This window comes from Astyanax mexicanus, chromosome 24 (assembly GCF_023375975.1).
Source record: "Astyanax mexicanus isolate ESR-SI-001 chromosome 24, AstMex3_surface, whole genome shotgun sequence".
In the NCBI taxonomy this organism is placed as follows: domain Eukaryota; kingdom Metazoa; phylum Chordata; class Actinopteri; order Characiformes; family Acestrorhamphidae; genus Astyanax; species Astyanax mexicanus.
The window spans coordinates 28947035-28969441 of record NC_064431.1 but is presented as its reverse complement, the minus strand read 5'-3'; the positions used below and the strand labels follow the sequence as shown (position 1 = coordinate 28969441).

At 39.3% G+C, this 22407-nt stretch overlaps 1 protein-coding gene across 24 annotated transcripts in view; it reads right to left on the bottom strand.

The window, feature by feature from the left end:
• Positions 1-22407, bottom strand: part of itpr1b (inositol 1,4,5-trisphosphate receptor, type 1b) — a 227391-nt gene that overhangs the window by 37699 nt on the left and 167285 nt on the right. For all 24 annotated transcript variants that reach the window (XM_049471933.1, XM_049471931.1, XM_049471935.1 and 21 more), the window contains 7 exons: positions 21293-21415; positions 9522-9697; positions 6706-6870; positions 5841-6030; positions 5204-5299; positions 4246-4376; positions 1472-1637 (listed from right to left, as the gene is read on the bottom strand). In XM_049471933.1, the coding sequence (XP_049327890.1) occupies positions 1472-1637; positions 4246-4376; positions 5204-5299; positions 5841-6030; positions 6706-6870; positions 9522-9697; positions 21293-21415 (1047 nt within the window). The remainder of the gene's footprint in view (positions 1-1471; positions 1638-4245; positions 4377-5203; positions 5300-5840; positions 6031-6705; positions 6871-9521; positions 9698-21292; positions 21416-22407) is intronic.

Sequence of the window (22407 nt, the reverse complement as noted above, 5' to 3'; positions counted from 1 at the left end):
GTATGTGTGTGTGTGTGTGTACGACTCGGCCACAGTTTAAGCCGTGACTAAGCCTTCTGGGAAGAGGGGGCGTCTCGATGTTTACACTGTTGGAGTGAAAACAGCTCGCGCTGTGCCTGCTAACCGGGCAAGCGCCTTCAAAAGTCTTCCGGATACGCAAAACAGAGCTGAAATCTCTTATTAAAGGTTCTCTAAACGAAACACAAGTACAGTTTTACTGTATTACACCTCATCATCACACTGCAAGTCACACTGCTGCCCACATGGCTTACAGCAGGAAGCTGACCGTCACTTCACAGGGAAGGGCCTTCCTTTATTTGTCATTTCCATGCATCATCCTGTACTACAGGTCTTGAGGTCATGAGTATCGCAATACTGAGGTTTCATAAGCTTTGATACAATAACAAAATCTGTGAATCGCACCTTTAAACATTAATTTTTTTAACACATGTAAAAGATACAGCTCTGGAAAAAAAAAAAAAGAGACCACTTAAAAAACCTCTGGAATATAATCAAGAGGAAGATGGACGATCACAAGCCATCAAACCAAACTGAACTGCTTGATTCTTTTATTTTTGCACCAGGAGTAAAGGCATAAAGTTATCCAAAAGCAGTGTGTATGACTGATGGAGAGAGGAGAATCCAGGGTTATTCCATCAAATGTTGATTTCTGAACTCTTAAAACTTTATGAATATGAACTTGTTTTCTTTGCATTATTTGAGGTCTGAAAGCTCTGCATCTTTTTTGTTATTTCTGCCATTTCTCATTTTCTGTAAATAAATGCTCTAAATGACAATATTTTTATTTGGAATTTAGGAGAAATGTTGTCTGTAGTTTATAGAATAAAACCACAATGTTCATTTTACTCGAATATATATATCTATAAACAGCAAAATCAAATAAACTGATTCAGAAACTTAAGTGGTCTCTTAATTTTTTCCAGAGCTGTATATGTGAATGTGAAAATTCTTTCAGTCTTTAAAAGGATTTTTGCTGACCCTACCCTCAAATTTGAAAAATGCAAAAAATAAATAAATAAATTCTAAAAAAAAAAAAAAAAAAAAAAAGAATAGAGGATTTTAAAACTCTTTGGTCCTATCATACACCCTGCTCAAGGCGCGTCACGATGCTTGTTGCTATCTTACACCCCACAAAGACGCACCGAAATGCCCTAAATTAAGCTGCGCGATCCACAATTGACCAGTGCCCTTTAGATCACTAAAACAGGGCCCTTTGAGAGTTAAATGTGGATGCAGAAGGTCAGCTATGTATGATGCAGGCATGCAGTTTAAATCTTTAAAATCAACCAAATAAAACCTTCAACCCAACTCTGAATTAAACAGGCAACCGGTGTAAGGAGGCCAAATACAGGTAAAACTCCCTCCCTCTTCTAGGGCCCAATTAAGACCCAAGCAGCTGTTTAGTTTCAGCAACAAAAAAAAAAAATTATATATTTTAGTCAATACTCACCACAGATAAAGCAGGTGGTCTTCAGTACCTCTTCTTTCTTCTGTTTTTCACTCCTCAGGTCAGCAAATGTGTCGATGATGACACCAAAGATCAGGTTGAGGACGATGATGATGACCATGAAGAAGAAGAGCAGGTCGTAGATGACTCTGGCAGCGAAGAGAGGCTCCTGGAGACGAGAAGAGACGAAAGGAGATGAATCCAGTTTGCACATCTAGATTTTCTTATTTATTATATAATAAACTGCAGCCATTCTACCCAGATCTTTAGTGACACCACTGGCAACACATTAGAGATCATCTCTGTCTGTAATATAATGGATTGATTATACACTAATGATAATGACCCACTTCTACAAAAGCATATTATTGAAATCTCCTGATCAGCTAGATGTGCTGAGAGTGTGAAAAGAGTATGATGAATTTTGCGATATGAGGCTTATGAGAAACTTGCTCAGTGTGAGTAGGGTGATGTGTGTGGTTGTAGAGATCCATTAGATAATTCAGTTAGTTTCTCTGTCTGCTGCATCTGTACTGTAAGAGCAGTCACCATGCTTTACTGCACAGAAAGTACATTTACCTCTAAATGTAATTAACAGAAGAACAGGTGCTGAGGCAATGGCCCACTGGCTTCTATTGCAATTGTGAGACGAGGCAACCGTTGTCTGTTGTTTTCTAAGTGCAGACAAGTTATTTTCTGGAGGAAATTAAAGGTGCATGATTCAGAGTATTCCCTTATTGATTGTATATTTGAGGTAAATGATGTGCACTACACCTCTGGAGGGATTGATTATGTAATAATTGAGTGTTTGGGATTAGTGATGTGCACTATACCTCTTTGGAGAGATTAATTATGTAATAATTGAGTGTTTGGGATAAGTGATGTGCACTATACCTCTTTGGAGACTGATTATGTAATAATTGAGTGTTTGGGATTAGTGATGTGCACTATACCTCTTTGGAGGGATTGATTATGTAATAATTGAGTGTTTGGGATTAGTGATGTGCACTATACCTCTTTGGAGGGATTGATTATGTAATAATTGAGTGTTTGGGATTAGTGATGTGCACTATACCTCTTTGGAGACTGATTATGTAATAATTGAGTGTTTGGGATTAGTGATGTGCACTATACCTCTTTGGAGGGATTGATTATGTAATAATTGAGTGTTTGGGATAAGTGATGTGCACTATACCTCTTTGGAGACTGATTATGTAATAATTGAGTGTTTGGGATTAGTGATGTGCACTATACCTCTTTGGAGGGATTGATTATGTAATAATTGAGTGTTTGGGATTAGTGATGTGCACTATACCTCTTTGGAGGGATTGATTATGTAATAATTGAGTGTTTGGGATTAGTGATGTGCACTATACCTCTTTGGAGGGATTGATTATGTAATAATTTAGTTTTTGGGGTGAGTGATGTGCACTATACCTCTTTGGAGGGATTGATTGTGTAATAATTGAGTGTTTGGGATAAGTGATGTGCACTATACCTCTTTGGAGATTGATTATGTAATAATTGAGTGTTTGGGATTAGTGATGTGCACTATACCTCTTTGGAGATTGATTATGTAATAATTGAGTGTTTGGGATTAGTGATGTGCACTATACCTCTTTGGAGGGATTGATTATGTAATAATTGAGTGTTTGGGGTGAGTGATGTGCACTATAACTCTTTGGAGGGATTGATTGTGTAATAATTGAGTGTTTGGGATAAGTGATGTGCACTATACCTCTTTGGAGATTGATTATGTAATAATTGAGTGTTTGGGATTAGTGATGTGCACTATACCTCTTTGGAGATTGATTATGTAATAATTGAGTGTTTGGGATTAGTGATGTGCACTATACCTCTTTGGAGATTGATTATGTAATAATTGAGTGTTTGGGATTAGTGATGTGCACTATACCTCTTTGGAGAGATTGATTATGTAATAATTGAGTATTTGAGTTGACTGATGTGCACTATACCTCTTTGGAGAGACTGATTATGTAATATTTGAGTGTTTGAGGCAATTAATGTGCGCTATTCCCCTTGATTAACTATCCAATAATTGAGTGTTTTGGTGTGAGTGATGTGCACTATACCTCTCTGAAGAGATTAACTATCCAATAATTTAGTGTTTGGGGTGAGAGATGTGCACTATAGCCCACTGGAGAGATTGATTATGTAATAACGTGTAAAAAATGTATAGTGCGTAAGGGTTTGTGGTGAGTGATGTACACCATACCACCCTTTGAAGGGGTGATGATATAACAACTGTGTGTTTGGAGTGAGTGATGTTTACTATACCTCTATAAAGAGGTTGAATCCATAAAGATTGAGTGTGATGACTCAACTTTACTAAAGCATTTTAAATGGTTGATTTATGTAATTTTGGGGGGATTTATGTGTTTGGGGTGAGTGAAGTTCACTATGCCTTGACTGAGGGTTTGAGGAAAGTGATAGTCATTACATAAACAAAGACTTAAAAATGTATAGTGCACTTACAAATGTATAGTGCTCCAGTGTTTAGAGAAATTGAGAAGTGAGATGTGTACTATACAGCTTTGGAGATTTTAATATTAAAAAAGTGTCTGGTGTGGGTAAAATGTAAAGAGTGTAAAGAGTGTGTGGAAGGAGTGATGTTCACTATACATCTTTGGATGGGTTGACTATCGAATGACAGTGTTTGGTGTGATAATTGTTCACTATACCCCTTTGTCAGATCTGTTATCTTGTTTTAGAGGGTTTGATTATATAATGATTGAATGTGTGATGTACAGCAGTACCTCTTTAGATGGTTTTCGGAGCACGTCTCCGACTCCGCCTCCACTTCGGAGGCCATGGCTAAGTACGGTTACAATGCACATGAGAAGAGAGTCACAAGTTCGCTCCTTATCTTCCACCACCATCGCCACGGCTGGGTTACACACACACACACACACACACACACACACACAGCTTTAGTTAACTTGGGTCACTTAGGGACATAAAGGCAGTGTCTGCCAATATTGTCCTAATTTGACCTGTAAAACCTATATATGAGGAATGTAGGGGGAGGAGCCATAAATAACAGTTATTTGTATTTTTTTCAGACAGTTATACTCAAAAATGAAGCTAGCTTGTATTACATTATACATTTATTTTTTTTTATCATTGTATCAATTTATTTATCAATTTTATTAGCTTTTCCCTTCTGAGAATCACAATTAGCTTATGTTTAGCATATATATATATATATATATATATATATATATATATATATATATATATATATATATATATATATATATTTAGCTACTGCTCTATTATTAGCAGTGTATTAGCATGTAATGTAAAATAAATCATAGTAGAACCAAATGTCCTTAAATCACCCCCAAATCACACACCCACCCTCCCACACATGACACATGACATCAGGTGGTGCATGCTCTGTTGGATCAGACGTCTGATCGTCTCCATTAAGCCCATTATTCAGGTCATACATGTTAAAGTTGTCCTCAGAAAGGGTGAAATCTTAAACTGCTTGACCGGTTTGACCTCTGAGCCGACCCCAACGCGGATCTGCTGACTGCTGTTCATTAACCCTGGATCCCTCGTACCCCGCTCCCACTGGTGTTTTAAGGAGTAACGGCACGTAACTTCCCCTCATCTCATCCTTATCTCATGACCAAACCCCAGACTTAACACGTGGGGAGGCATGTATTGTGCGTGTGCGAGTGTGTGACTGTGTGTGACCTTACTTACTCTCTGTCGTGACCTCAGATGAACAGTTCTCTCCTCCGCCTTCTTTCCGACAAACTCCACCTGTCAGGAACTCGCTCATCATACTCGCCGAATGATCTGTTGAGATTTTTTTTTTTTTTAATCACAGTTTTCATGCACCTTAGCATGTTCTCCTCCACTAGTCTTACACACTGCTTTTGGATAACTTTATGCAATTCCTGGTGCTTGTGATTATCCATTTTTTCTCTTGATTATATTCCAGAGGTTTTCAATTTGGTAAAATCAAAGAAGCTGTATAAAACTAGTCCTTCTCAATTTTTTTTTTATATAATTTAAAATGTTTCTTTATTTCAGTAATTCATTTGAACATGTGAAACTCATAAATTATATAGATGTATTACACAGAGATTAATCTATTTTGAGATTTTATTTTTATTATTACGGACTACAGCAAATAAAAACTCAAAATTTTTGATGGTTTGGAGAGACATGTCATCTGCTGGTGTTGATCCACTGTGTTAAATCTTACATCACTTCTTGCTTCCCTCTGCTGACAACTTTTATGGATATGCAGATTTCATTTTCCAGCAGGATTTGGCACACTGCCCACACTTTCAAAGGTACCAATTGGTCTTATATAATATTCTAAAGTTCTTACCCAGCGTTTTGTTGGGGATTCGGTCTACAGCCAGGATGAAGTCATCTTTGAAGAAGATGTAGCCGACTATAGAGAAGAGGTAGACGAGGATGAGCGCGAGCACGGCAGTCAGCACGATGGATCTCCCGTTTCTCGTCACGCTCTTTATCACGTTCAGCAGAGTCTCTTCCCGATAGATCAAATCAAAGAGCTGAAAGACAACAGAATTCATTCAGAGGGAGTTACACATGTTAGTGTGTACACAAGCATGTGGCTAGTAATTAATAATTGGTTGTTAATTAGATTTGCATACATACTAGTGCATCTCAAAAAAATTTAATATCATTGAAAAGTTACTTTATTTCAGAGATTCAGTTCAAAATGTGAAACTCATATATTATATAGATGTATTACACCCAGAGTGATCTATTTTAAGTGTTTATTTCTTTATTTTTGATGATTTTGGCTTCAGTATCTCAGAAAATTAGAATATTATATATACGGCTAATTGGTACTTTTTGGTGCTAATTGGTGGGCAGTGTGCCAAGTCCTGCTGGAAAATAAAATCTGCATCTCCATAATAGTCCACTAAACAAGTCAGTGCAGTGTTTTCTCTGAAAATCTCACAGCACTTCATCTTACAGCGCTTTTCTCTGCTGACAACTTTTAATGAAGATGCGGATTTCATTTTCCAGCAGGACTTGGCACACTGCCCACCCTGCCAAAAATATCAACTTGTCTTATAAAATATTCAAAAATTCTGATATCGATATGTAAATTATTGTCCAGCCCAATGTGCATATATCTACAACAGGGTTGTACAGTGAACACAGTCTTCTGTAGGTTTATTATCAGTTTTTTGTGATGTATGTAATGATCTCCTCACCAGCAGGCTGTAGAAGAACACGTGTACGAAGACTCCCAGGCTGCAGATGATGAGGTAGAGCAGATGATACAGAAACTCCACGTCCATGATCATCGCCTTATAACCTCGTGTAAATGTTCCCCTGTTCCCCACAAAACTCATCAGGAAGATCACCTTATTGCACACCTGGACACAAACACATACACATGCATATACATTACAGCAAACAGAAAAATACTGCTATATGAAAATAAATATGAGTATATCTAAATATAAGAATATATTAAGAACTGAGCATCCTAAAACCTCCTCAGTATCATTACTGTTACATCAGTATCTGAATAATTAATGCCACATATTATATAATGAGTAATAATCCTCCAATTTAAGAGTCTAATAGGACTCAGAAAAAGTTGGGATAGTATTAAAAAAAACGCAAAAAAGCTTCTTAAAAAGAGTTTTATATTTACTTTCACACTGCTTTAATTAGCTTCTCAGGGGGACGTCTGTGTAAAATATTTCACTCTTCTACTCAGTGGAAACGTGCGCCAAAAGTGTAAATATGGTACGTAACAGTGGACAAACTTTTTATTAAAACATTTTATTTTGTTAAACGCAAGGTGACGAAACTCAGATGTGCGTCCGGATGGGACTAAAATTACCGGAGGACCACAGAGTTCAGAGTTCAGATCTAGAGCGTTCAGAGCCTCAGATCTAGAGCGTTCAGAGCCTCAGACCTAGAGCGTTCAGAGCCTCAGACCTAGAGCGTTCAGAGCCCCAGATCTAGAGCGTTCAGAGCTTCAGATCTAGAGCGTTCAGAGCTTCAGATCTAGAGCACTCAGAGCCCCAGACCTAGAGCACTCAGAGCCCCAGATCTAGAGCGTTCAGAGCTTCAGATCTAGAGCGTTCAGTGACCCAGACCCAGATTTAATGCTCCAGATCTAGAGCGTTCAGAGCTTCAGATCTAGAGCGTTCAGTGACCCAGACCCAGATTTAATGCTCCAGATCTAGAGCATTCAGAGCTCCAGATCTAGAGCGTCCAGAGCTCCAGATCTAGAGCGTTCAGAGCTCCAGATCTAGAGCGTCCAGAGCTCCAGATCTAGAGCGTTCAGAGCTCCAGATATAGAGCGTTCAGAGCCCCAGATCTAGAGCTTTCAGAGCTCCAGATCTAGAGCGTTCAGAGCTCCAGATCTAGAGCGTTCAGAGCCCCAGATCTAGAGCGTTCAGAGCTCCAGATCTAGAGCGTTCAGAGCTCCAGATATAGAGCGTTCAGAGCCCCAGATCTAGAGTATTCAGAGCTCCAGATCTAGAGCGTTCAGAGCTCCAGATCTAGAGCGTTCAGAGCCCCAGATCTAGAGCGTTCAGAGACTCAAATCTAGAGAGCTCAGAGCCCCAGATCTAGAGCGTTCAGAGCTCCAGGTCTAGAGCGTTCAGAGCTCCAGATCTAGAGTGTTCAGAGCTCCAGATCTAGAGTGTTCAGAGCCCCAGATCTAGAGCATTCAGGGCTCCAGATCTAGAACGTTCAAAGCTCCAGATCTAGAACGTTCAATGCTCCAGATCTAGAGCGTTCAGAGCTCCAGATCTAGAGCGTTCAGAGCTCCAGATCTAGAGCGGTCAGAGCTCCAGCAGCTGCTGTTCTGGGCTGAAAGCATCACTCAGATCTGGACGTCAGGCAGGGTTAATGCGGTTTGACACCGGGTTTGCAGGGGCCGGTATGGTACAGAAGCAGGGCAGTGTGTCAGCAGCTGAGCAGTTTCTCGTGTGTGTTGGTTTTGAACCGGAGAGTGTGTGTGTGTGTGTGTGTGTGCATACGTGTGAGTGTGCGTACAGAGAGTCATACAGGTTGCAGGAGAACACTGAAGGACTATTGAAGGGACGAGTGTGTTTTAGCAGAGAGGTGTAAGAGCTGAGAGGAATGGCTCAGTGACGCACTCCACACCTCGGCTCAACACAGACACACTCACACACACACACACACACACACACACACACACACACACACACACACACACACACACACACACACACACACACACACACAAACACACACACACACACACACACACACACACACACAGACTGCAGTTCCTTAAATGTTGTTCTGGGTTCTTCTGTGGCCTCCTGGATGAGTTGTCCATGCCCTTTTGGAATAATGTCAGTCGGCTGGCTGGTCACTGTTTTTGCGTTTCTTCAGATTGTGGCATAATGTGTTGCTTTTTGAGATCTTGTATCTGCTTCATGTTGTTAGATATGTTCTATTTACGGTACGTGATTTCTTAATTCTACAAGTCTGGCAGTAATCAGGCATATTTGTGGTTAGTAGTGAAATTAAACTCAGCTTTCCAGATTGATTTGGATAGTTGTTGTTTTTTTTCTCTTAACAAATTAAATCTTCATTTAAAATGTGCTTTCTATATTAACTCTATACTATACATATATTAACTCTAACTATATTAAAGATTGTTTAATAATCTAAAAAATGTAATTATGACACAAACGCAAAAACAAAATAAATCTGTATGACTACAGTCTTACACTAAACAGGCATAATGTGCATCATTTTCCTAGACTTGTATGGGACTGTTACAACTAGCACCTCTGTCTGTAGGACTCCACTGATAGGTTTGACTGCAATTTTTAAACACTTTGAACCGACAGTGTTCATAAATTTGCAATTTTCATTTGCAGTAGAGATTATTCAAAAATTATAATTAAAAAAAAGCAAATACTCTTAAATATTTTAAATATTTCAAAAAGTACTTTAGCAAAAATGGAACTGTGTGCCCCGCTGTCCCTTTACCAATGATGAAATTATATTAAAGCATACATAAACTCACATTAAAAGCTCCAAGCAGGAAGAGCGTGGGCTCGAGGCCGACGGAGAAGATGAGTCGGAGGATAGTGGAAGCGATGAGAGCTCGAATTCCATGAGGCTGAGGCAACACGATCACAATAGCCAGAGAGACCAGCATGGCCACCCATAACAGCGCTGATAAGTGAGGATCCAGTGTGCCTGAGGGAAAGACAAAGAAACAAACAGAGTGTAAATTATATACAATTAAAGAAATGTTTAAATAAATCATAAAAAAGTGAATATGCAGCTGATTAATTAGTAGAAAACCGACCAAAAAAGATAAAGAACCTTCACTGTTTTGCGAAGTTAAAGGTTTTTTAGTTAAGATGTTTGGAGCACCTTTAATTTGCTGAAAAAGGCTGGAGCTGCCATTCAGTTTTACACTATTTTGTCCAAATATTTGTAGACAACCCTTCAAATGAATGCATTCAGCTATTTTAAAGGGGCACTAAACTCCCGATTTTAGCAGACTCCACCCTCAAATTTGAAAAAGGCTGAAAATATCGGAGGGGTAGTTTGGGAAGGGCACTGGGTGATGTATGGGTTTAGAGGGAGGGGGGCGGTATTATTGAGGCAGAAATTACCATATAAAAGCATTTTTTAAAGATTACGAAAGGTTTATAAAACATTTAAGCAGGACTGGTATATTTAATTACTTCAAAGGAACACACTTTAGTTATTAATGGAAGAAATATGTTTAAATATGGTTTAGGGTTTACACATATGTCCAAATACACACAAAGAGCTTGTCTAGTTCCTGTAGAAAGTAAGTCCTGCCAAAAAAAAATAGGACATGAACATATGGACAACATAATGACTAATGACATACACAGGCTATGTAGATGGTTATAAAGCCTATCTACAGTGCAACAGTGGTGGAGTTGGGGAACGATGGAAGAACTGTGCTTTTGGGAATTAATACTTTTAGGTTGAGCTGGGGTGGGATAGTAATCCACCATTGTATCCTCTCAACGCAATCAAATCCTCACAGCAATGTTCCACAATCTAACAGAAAGTCTTTGGACTTTGGTCTCTGGACAGTAGAAAAAGTAACTAAACAAAAGCAGGATAAATCCTTTTTTTTCTTTAGTTAAAGGTTTTCCTTTAACTATAATGTCAGAGGCTTTAGTCTCTGAGTTTATACAGTGTAATAAACTGAGATTAATCTGCAGCGCTGCTCTCCACTAAAGCAGTGTGAGAAAAATGAGAACTGGTTAAATAATCCTTTGGAGGGTGACGTAATGTTCAGGTCAGATCTGGCCGTATTTAGTTTTCATCATGCAATTGCTGCTGTAATCCAAACACACAATGTTCACCACCAAACTACTGGTCTGCACTCCATTCTCTCTCTCTCTTTCTTTCTCTCTATTCCCAGAAACACTAATCTGCCTTTACCCAAACTGTGACTAAGCTTCCTAAAGTAAACAGCGAGAAAAACCTACATATGCTGTTCATTTTACTTATTATTTCATTTCAAATGATTTAACAAAAATCTAACTGTGTGATAATGCCCTACAGTCTTTCTACAGTCTATCTATCTTACCTATGATGAACTGATATTATGTATTAGCCATGGTGATACATCGATTGCAAAGCATTCACTCCCCACTCTCTTTACTCTCTCTTTTCATATTCCCAGACATGCAAATCCGCCTTCACCCAAATGTGACTCAACCGGCTAAATTGTGTTTAGGGAAAGTACAACTGAGCACTGAGCAAATCACTTCACACGACCAGAGCTACGTCTTTTCACTCAGCAGGTATCAGCTCTGATTGGACGGACGCCCAGCAGCAGTGGGTTCACCTGCTAAACATGATCTGGCACATTCTAACCCAGAAGAGCGGAGGAGTTGATACATGAATGAGAAAAGAAGAAGAAAAAAACAACTGCATGGTTGCATAACTCAGAAACGGTGACACATTTGAACAGTACTGAGGATCAGCGAGGCTTTAGTGGGAGTCTACCCTGCCTAGCTTTCAGGCCCAGCTCAGAACACACACTTGCATCTTGCAGTTGTTACGGTTTGGTCACTGGATGTATGGTTTGATCTGCTTGAAAAAACCTGCTGTGGGTCACTGAACTTGAATACATTGTTGCTGTATTGTGTCTCAGAAATTGCAACTTCACGTGAGAAGTAAAAAAACCTGCATAATGTTCAATAGAAGTCAATGTAAAAAGATTATAAATCATTCCAAGTCATTTTGGGGCATTGCTATTGGTCCATTCATTATGAATTAATTGAAATAATATTTAAAATTCAGTTCAAAGGCCTGTATCTCTCAACACATCTGGACAGATCCTATGAATGCTGTAAAAAAAAAAAAGGCCTTGTAGATTTCAGCAAGACGATGCTAAACCACATGTTTTGATTATACTGGTTTGTTCTTTTTTTATTTTTTTATTTATGAAATGAGGTGGTCTAGCAATCTAAAGCGCTGCCACTATGATTGAGAGATCGCTGATTCAAATCCTAGTTATATAGCTTGCCATCAGCTGCCAGAGCCCTGAGAGAGGGTAGATGGTGCTCTTTCCCCTCATCACTCCTAGGGTGATGTTGATCAGCACAAGGCTGCGTCTGTGAGCTGCTGTATCAGAACCGAGTCGCTGCGCCTTCCTCCGAGCGTTAGCGCTGTGATGCTACTTGGCAATGCTGCGTTCAAAAAGAGGGGGAGTCTAACTTCACATGTGTCGGAGGAGGCATGTGCTAGTCTTCACCCTCGATGTGTACAGCTGAATGGGTGAGACAATTGGCCTAACTAAATTATTATTTTTTTTTTTTTTTGATTTGAGGTATAAAATGAAAAGAAAAATTATACTGACCATATATTGATTCCATGCAGAAAAGCAAAAAAGGTTAATATTAATTATTTAAATTTATATTATTAATTTGTATATTTTTCATGGCCCAATAGAAGTGGTGCAGTAAAATAAGCCTCCTACATGTTATTTTTAAATAGAAAACTGAAGAAAATGTAGAATATTGGATCTTTACAAAAGTAAGTGCTGACAAATACACACCCACACACACAGAGAGAGACATGAGTGTGTAAGGAAACGAGGTCAGTCGGATTTGCTGGATTTTCACAGAAGCATCACTTGAGCCCATCTCCCTCCCTCCCTCCCTCCCTCCCTCATTCCCACTGCCCCGCCCTCTCCCACTCGGAGTGAAGATCACATGACAGGTGCTGGTTACATAACACAGCCAGCTAAAAATAGCGCAGGGCTCTGAAAGATGCATGAGCGTCGCTCGCTCGGTCTGAGAGAGTAGAGGAGAGGAGCAGCAGCGCTCCAGCCTGCAGGGCCCGCAGCCAGCAGCACCGCCAGAGCCGCATGTCACAGCTCCCTGCCTGCACCCATTCATCTCCCCGACACACACACACACACACGGCCGTGCCTCGCGGGGGTCAGGGAAGGATAGGCCCAGCTCCTTCTCACCTTCTGAATACCAAAAGCTGCAGTGAGTCACGGAGTCTGCAGAGCACTTTAACTAAAAACACACACAGGGCTTTTTTAACCCCCTACAGTAACTAATGTGTGTCTGCGTCCAACTTTCCATTCATTCAACCAGAGCTGTCAATTAACCAAGTACGAGTCCTTCATTAATTTACTTAAGTAGAAATGTTGGTTATCTTTATTTTTACTGTAGTAATTATTTATGACAAATTTTCGCAAAACTATTTAAACTTTCTACTCCTTACATTTGAATAAAAATAGCCTCTTTTTCATTTCACCTCGTTTTCATTCCGGCTTCTCATCGTTCAATAAAACCCCTATCCAGATAAATCTCTCCATCCAGATAGAATGAATCTGATTGTGATTGGATGTAGAGAGGTATATATACACCATTCCGAAATCCTATTGGTTTATACTGTGATCCATCACACCTGCACACGTCCCGCCCCCCCACCCCACTCCAGCAAGAACATAGCAGACGTATGTAGTCTAGTATGAAGATGATCCGTGCAGAGACTCAAGAGAACTCCAGACAAACTCCAGTCCAACTAAGCTTTAATAGCTTTAATATATTTACATTCTACTAAAATACATTCAATTTCAATGGGCATTTATGCAGCTGAAACACCAGGGAGTCTAGTGCATCCCAAATTATATTATCAACATTAATATTTAAATACAACATAATAGTCATTATGGCTTCTAGAAAAATGTGTTTTATTATATTACTTTTACTTAAAGCAGTACTTTTTTTTAAATTAAAGAGTAAAAAAGCTTGAGTTCATACTTTAACTTCTACAGAAGTATTTTAAACCCAAGTATCTAAACTTCCACTCGAGTAATGAATGTGCAACACCATTGCTACGATGTTGCTATGGTAGTCCATTGTGGTTGCTACGGTGTTGCCATGCTGTTGCCAAGTGGTTGCTAAGGTGTTGCTTGGTGGTTGCTAAGGTGTTGCTATGTTTCCCTGGTGGTTGCTAAGGTTAGTTGAGACATTCAGACATAAGTACTGTTACCATTAAGTGTGGGATTGTCATGCTATTGGCATAAAAGCTAAAAGTTACCAGGAACAACAAATAATTAAGCATTTAGACTGATATAGGTCTTGGTTATATTTGTTGAGCTAGGCATAGGGTAGTAGTATGTAAGGCATTAGTAACATGATAAGCGTAACATGCTAGACGTCTCTGTTGTAGAGTTGTAGAGGTTCCTAATGGGGTTCTTTGATAATCTATTCTATATAGCTCCAATATTCAAACACAGTATTTATTTTTTTTTTGCAGTAGGCGTGATTGGAAGTGTTAACAGCCTTTATTTTAGGTTTTAGGGGCTAATGGCAAAAGGGAAAAGAGGAAGGGACAAAAGTGAAAGTGTGTATGTGTGTGTGTCACAAGGAAATGCTAAGATTTTAAATTCTATCTGCGGGGATCTGCCAAGAGTTTGCTTTTTCAAAAACTCAAAAATGGAGTAAAGATATGAAGCTATTCATGGCCAGAAGGGTTGCAGTACCTATATAAGAGGGTCTACACCAGCTGTTACAGTATACACTCATATGAGACAGCACATACTGACCCACATTCATACGCACGTTACAGTACACTGCTGGAGAGAAGGGGGCGGGAAGGTGGTAGACGTAGGTATTTATAAGGGAACAGGCAGTAGAATGAGAAGACGAGAGTGAGGTAAGGTGGTGAGAAGAGGAGGAGTGAGGGAGGTGGAGGACACTCAACACTAAGGACTCAGGTTCAGACAGGCTAACTTCTCACACACCTGCTGGAATGATTGGAGGGCCTACATTATCTCTCACACACACACATATATACTAGTGCATCTCATCTAAAAAAATTAATATATCATTGAAAAGTTCCTTTATTTCAGTTATTCAGTTCAAAATGGGATTTATTGCACATAGAGTGATCTATTTTAAGAGTTTATTTATTTTATTATTGATGATTGTGGCTTAGAGCCAATTAAAACCCAAATTCAGTGTCTCAGCAAAATTAGAAATTTTAGTGGTGTGGGCAGTGTGCCAAGTCCTGCTGGAAAATGAATTCCACATCTTCATAAAAGAGGTAATTTATAATAAATCTATGGTCAATTTAGATATTGATCTCATGCCTTTTGGCAAGTCAGTGCATTTTTTTTTATTTGTAAGCAAGTTACAATCCAATTTCCAAAACATTTGACTATTAATTTCTTTATTTTTCATATAAACACAGTAGCAGAAAAAAAACACTTTTTTTTTTAGCTTTTGCTTTGCCACAAAGTGTGAAAAAAAGAGTAAAAAGAAAGAGTGATGTCGTCTTTAGAACTACAAGAAGATGTTTTTACAAGTCAATACAAAGTAGAAATGCAAGATATGGTCAAAAAATGTGATGTTCAATAATGCTGTTGGATTTCTTGATATCAATGTGAAACACATTAAATAAAAATGTAAATCATTTAAGCTGCTTGAAGGTTCTTTTTAAATCACTTGGCTTGGTTGCACTCATTTTCCCAGGATAAGAAGCAATTTGGTGGGTGCAGTCTCTCCGGTTCACTCTACTACGCTCTGCCTCACTCTACCTCCAGCCTTGTTACGTCACATGATCATAGTCTGCGGTGTGAAGAGGACCCCCTGTTGCTGTACGCAGGTAAAGCAGCTTGAGTTTCCTGTAATTCATAGTGCAATCAAAGCTCTATCGATGTATTTATCATGAAAACTCATCCCGACAACAATAAAATATGATTTATAGCACAGCCGTACTAGAAACTGCATTCCAGTTCAAGCTGCCAGCAATCGTGTTTAACAAAATTAGAAAGTTACAGACACACACACACACACAGACACACACGGGCAACACATCCCTGCTGAACCCAGTTTTATGAGATGTTAAGCAATTTACAAGGCAGCCATTATTCAGGAAAAAAAAGAGAAAAGTTTAAACATCTGCTTTTCTCCTTCACGTTTTTCCCCTCGCTGACCTGAGCTGAACCAGCCAGTGGTAGCTGCTGAGCTGCTCTTGGCTGAGTGAGGAACTTCGACTACAGAAGCCACATGAAAGAGGCGGCGCTGCCAAAAGGCCCGACTCTGCACAGGCAGCGGTGAGGAAACTCGAACAAAAGAGAAATCACCGCCTGACCCCGGCCCTGAACAATACCGAGTTTATACCACTTCTCAAAGCAGCACTGAACCACAAACAATGGTACAACTCTTCACCCCAAGACACAGAGAGAGAGAGAGAGAGAGAGAGAGAGAGAGAGAGTGAGAGAGAGAGAAAACTCAACTAACCAGAAAAACAGAAAACAAAAATAAAAACGAGAGATAGTGGTGCGATTCTCCTAATGAATGTCTATATGTACAAATAAAATCTTATTTATATAATTCATATTGTTATAAATGTTATTTTCCTAACAATCCTCTCAGCTAAGATTGTGCTCAGAGTTCTCCAGGGAGTTAAGAGGTTGAGGGTTGAAAAATACATATGCAGACCTGACATGCCAAAAATAGATGGATGGACAGGACATCTCTTTGCCAAACCCTCTATATTAACAAGAACCTGGACACTCCACTCTACCCCTTTATTCCAACAAGCATGAGATTACCCTATCCCTCTATTGCAACAAGAATATGAAAAACCTACCCCTCTATCCAACAAGAATTGAGACCCTCTATCCCAAAAAGAATTGGGATACTCTACCCCTCTATCCCAACAAGAAATAGGATACTCTACCCCTCTTTCCCAAAAAGAATTGGGATACTCTACCCCTCTATCCCAACAAGAATTGGGATACTCTACCTCTCTATCCCAACAAGAAATGGGATGCTCTACCCCTCTATCCTAACAAAAATTGAGACACTCCACCCCTCTATCCCAACAAGAATTGAGATACTTCACCCCTCTATCCCAACAAGAAATGGGATACTCTACCCCTCTATCCTAACAAAAATTGAGACACTCCACCCCTCTATCCCAACAAGAATTGAGATACTTCACCCCTCTATCCCAACAAGAATATGAAAAAACTACCCCTCTATCCCAACAAGAATATGAAAAAACTACCCCTCTATCCCAACAAGAATTGAGATACTTCACCCCTCTATCCCAACAAGAATATGAAAAAACTACCCCTCTATCCCAACAAGAATATGAAAAAAACTACCCCTCTATCCCAACAAGAATCTGAAAAACCTACTCCACTATCCCAACAAGAATTAAGACATTCCTACTCCACTATCCCAACAAGAATTAAGACATTCCTACTCCTCTATCCCAACAAGAATTTAGACACACTAGCCCTCTATCCCAACAAGAATTTATATATTTGCACTATATGGACTTAAGCAATGTTTACATACTACTGTATTTTTTGCACTGTAAGGAGCACCGGATTATAAGGCACAACATGTTCTGAGCAGGGCAGGGAAACGTTCTGGTGGAAGATTAGATAGAGAGGAGCTGAAGAGTAAATGGAGAAATCACAGAGAGCCATGCTCTCCAGTCTGTGCAGGTGTTCTCCATACCTGACGTAACTGTAATGCAACAGCCCAAACTACGCTAGGTAGCTTCATAGGTTCTGAAAACTAGTGGTGTCACGTTCCAGCCTTTAACACGCTCTGTCTCTCTCTCTTTCTCTCTTTCTCTCTCTCTCTGTCTGTCTCTCTCTCTCTCTCTCTCTCACACACAGTATGTGTGTGTGTGTGTCAGGTGCTTGGTCTTTGCTGTAATGATAGAGTTAATGTGACCTACATCAGCCTGCAACCTGCTTCCTGATAGTGCTCCCTGATTCAACATCAGTGCTTAAAACGTCACCTGACTCCCACACACACACACACACACACACACACACACAGAAAGAGAGAAAGAGAGAGAGAGAGACCTAATTAGCTAGGGTTATCAGGGACATGAGTGCAGTGTCGTAACAGAAGATTATGAGGTTGGGGTGGGGTCGGTGTGTGTGTGTGTGTGTGTGTGTGTTTCTGAGTGGGACTCAGGTGACGTCTTAAGCACTGATGTTGAATCAGGGAGCACTATCAGGAAGCAGGTTGCAGGCTGATGTAGGTCACATTAACTCTATCATTACAGCAAAGACCAAGCACCTGACACACATACACACACACACACACACACACACAGGATTACAGCATAATGGATTAAACAACAGCCGCAGGACTAACTAAGGGGAACTGGAGTGTGTATGTGTGCTGCTTTTAAATAAATCATCTGATAAGAACAAAACACGCTGTGATGTAACCGTTACAAAATAAAAGTTCGACTCGGTGTAGGGCTTAATGACATCATGGGATCTTTATTCGAAAAAAAAAAAGAATTCAAAATAAAAGACAAAAAGATTATTTGTAACGTGTTTGTATTACATATCCGCTACTTATGATGTCTGTGCAAATGGGTGGGACTAAACTGCTGTATGCATGACAGGATTTTAGGCTAAAATGCTTTAGGCTGTAGGCTGCTGTATTGTACTGTATACAAGGCTGAATCACTCGTTATAACTTCAGAATGAAGGAGTGTGGCTAAACTTGTATGCAAAAATTGTGTCAAAACGGGCTATTATTACAGCCTATATTCCATATATGCACTTTACGGACTTGAGAGTGAACTTGAGCAATGTTTAGATCCACAACTACCATATTTTTCACAATAATAAAGGCACTCTGGATTATAAGGCACACTTTGTGACACTAGTAAGGAACGGGGTATCGCCATGTTTTTCTTCTAGATAAGTAGTTAAGTAAAGCTAAGCTAAGTAAACAAAACTGTAAAAAAATAATTTTCTTTTAAAATCAAACGAGCACTGGATGTTAATCTACACAGATTTCTCTTCCGAAAACTGTTCATTTGGGTGAGTAAAGCAGTTCTGTTTATTAACAATAAGCAGCATCAGCATTAGCAGATAGCGCTAATAAATGTCTCCCGACAGCACTACACTGACGAACTCTGAGTGTTCAGGTAAGCCAGGGTGATATTAGGTAGCGGTTCATCCAACCATAGCTTGTTTTAATACAGTAAACATGCTGACTACAGTTGGATACACTCAACTCTGAATGGCGAAAGAGCTAGCGCTTAGCATGGTTAGCAGCTAATGCTAATACTGCTCCAGCCTTGGTGCTGGAGAAACTTCACTGAAACTCCTTTATAACTCTGTACTTTAGCAGAGTGGCTTTACTGCTCCTTTATATCTGCCTGGTAGATTTTATACATAAGGTGCACCGGATTATAAAGTACACTGATGATTTTTGGGGAAATTAATTTTAATTTTAAGCCCCACACAATAGTATAAGCTGCATTAAGACTGACAGCAGAACATGCCGTAGTTTCATGCTCTGGTTTTATGAGGCTGTAATTACAGTTGGACTGAAGAAACTAGGGCACAGGCTCTATGTTTGTACTTCATTTGCTTGGCAGAGCTTGTTGCATGTTTACACACATGGAGAGGTTTACACCAAATTGCCCCTATGAAGCAGGTCTTCAGGAGAGAGTGTAATAATGTAAACCCGGTGGCGTGAGAGATTGGCCAGCTACTGTTCCTGAGTCCTTCTACACAAGCATGGAAAAATCCACAGACGCGTTTTTAATGTTTTATGAGTTATGGTCGAGAGGTGACCTAGTTTGTATTTTTTGCTTAGCCGTCACATTCCAAAAAAACTTGCTGGGCGTGTACGGTGTGCACGAAGCGTGTCTGACACTGTTGGTTCCTTCCTTATATTCAGTCCCCATGACGGGTGTGAGAAGCCTTGCAGATTTTTACGGTTCTTTAAGTTCATAGGATTTTAGGTTCACCAGAGTAGCAAAAGTAGCATTACGTAGCAAAATACACACAATTCTAATAAAGCCTTATCAAAGACCCTTAAGCACTTCAGTACTTTAGTACTTGTAGAGAAATAAACCTGGAAAAACTCAACCTTCAAATGGGAGTTAAAACTTACTTACTTACTGTAGAACTTAATAACTATAAGAGTTAGTCATTTAGGCTATGTATGTGTAGGTGTGTGTGTGTATATCTTGGCTAGTCAAGAACATCGTGCAATTCATAGCTGCTTTCCTGATTATCGTATTTTTCGGACTACAAGGCACACTTAAAATCCTTTATTTTCCTAAAAATCTGGTGCGTCTTATGTGTAAAATCTACCAGTCAGGTATTAAAAAGCAGTAAAGGCACTCAGCTGAAGTACAGCAATATAAGAGTGCGTTTTTTACTTAAGTTTCTGTAGAACTAAGGCTAGGTGCAGCAGCATTAGCTCTTTCGTCGTTCATAGGTGAGTATATCGGGCTGTAGTCTGCGTGTTTACCTTCTTAAAACACACTAAGTGGGGCAAGCAGCTAGCTGATAGCTCCCTGGGTTACCGGAACACTCAGGGTTCCTCAGTCATTTACATCCAGCTAGCGCTGTGGTTAGCGGCTAATGCTAACCGCATTAGCGGTTGGTCTTCCCAAGGTTTCTTCCTCCTCCTGCAGCTCTGAGGGAGTTTTTCCTTGCCTCCGCGCTCACTGGGGGTTCTGTATTCTGTATTTTCTATGTTTAATGTTTTGCCTGATTCTTTGTCCTGTGATCATGTTTCTGTAAAGCTGCTTTGTGCCAACACCAGTTGTAAAAAGCGCTATACAAATAAATTTGATTTGATTTGATTTGATAAAGCTAATGCTACTGCACCCAGCCTTAGTGCTGGAGAAACTTCACTGAAAACTCACCCTTAGACTAATCTAAGCTTACTGTAAGTAAACAGAAGCGCTTTACTCACCCAAATAAACCGTTTTTAGGAGAGAAATCTGTGTAGAATAACATCCAGCGCTCGTTTAACTTTAGAAGGAAATGTTTTTTTAAGAATTACAATTTAGTTTATTAGAAGGGAAACATGGCGACACCCTTGCTCATTCAGTGTAGACATCCTAACTAGTGTCGCTTAATGCGCCTTATAATCTGGTGTATAAAAAATAGACCAGAAAATAGACGATTATTGATAGTGCGCCTTATAATCCGTAACATATGGTAACCTAATTACTTTACTGAATATACTGTGTACAAACTAGAATTTTAATTTAATTTAATTTTACTTAGTTAAACGATTTAAAGGAAGAACATACTGTACTTTTGGCCACCTCAAACCCATTTTAACATTTTTAAGGATTCCCTACATGTTCCTTCATAGTCTGAATAACTTCAGTATTAATTTACAATTAAAGGAAAAATAATAATACAAAATAATAATAATAAGATGTGCCCAAACTTTTGACTGGTGCTGTAAATGCAATGTTGTATTCCTGTAGCAGTGATGGCTTATGTCTAAAAGTCCATCTCACCTCCACGGATCCCCCCCAGTGGGTAGAAGAAGGCCACCAGCAGGTTCATGAGCACAGCCAGGTTGAAGGAGATGCTGCTCCAGAAGGACATGTTTCTTGAGCACCAGTACAGAATGGGCTGAGCTGCAGTGGGAGAGATGGAGAAAGGGAACAAGCACACTCATTTACCGAGCTCACTTTTGATTATCACACATTAAATCCACATACATTCTCACTTACCTGGATTATGGATCATAATTTAACCATATCAATATTAGAAAAAAACACAAACACAAAAACACTCTTCTTCACTTATTACAGACCATTCTACTAAAACCACAATCACTAAAACCATATGCATGCATACAAAAAAACACAGAATTAAATCTAAATCAATACACCAACAGGTTATCATATAAATACACATAATTAAAGTCACATAATGGCTGTACTAATAAACCAAAGCAATTAGCTCAGGTGATATCTAAACCATAAATGCTGATTTATAAACCTCCACCACCAACCAGGCCTCTAGACACATCTCAGATCTCAGATTTATATATTTATGGACCATTCCATCAAATAGGTGCCATTTGCTTGTTGTATCTCTTCCAAATTAAACCTTTTTAAATCTAATAACGCATATATTTAACTATTCAAAACACGTACTGGTCAAACTCAGGAAGCTTCATTTTTTTTACAAGGTTTCTAATCCGAAGATGGCTATGAAACACTTAAAAAGTATGTTTAAAAGCAAGTCCACTAATTTATTTAATTTTCTCTCAAGAAAGCCTTTATTTTAAAGTAATAGTTGACTGCATGTTCAAATAATTGATATTTATGACAAAAAAGTCACTCATGTTACCTGTTACTGAAACTCACTCCTGTTACTGGAACTCACTCCTGTTACTGGAACTCACTCCTGTTACTGCAACTCACTCCTGTTACTGCAACTCACTCCTGTTACTGCAACTCACTCCTGTTACTGCAACTCACTCCTGTTACTGAAACTCACTCCTGTTACTGAAACTCACTCCTGTTACTGAAACTCACTCCTGTTACTGGAACTCACTCCTGTTACTGGAACTCACTCCTGTTACTGAAACTCACTCCTGTTACTGAAACTCACTCCTGTT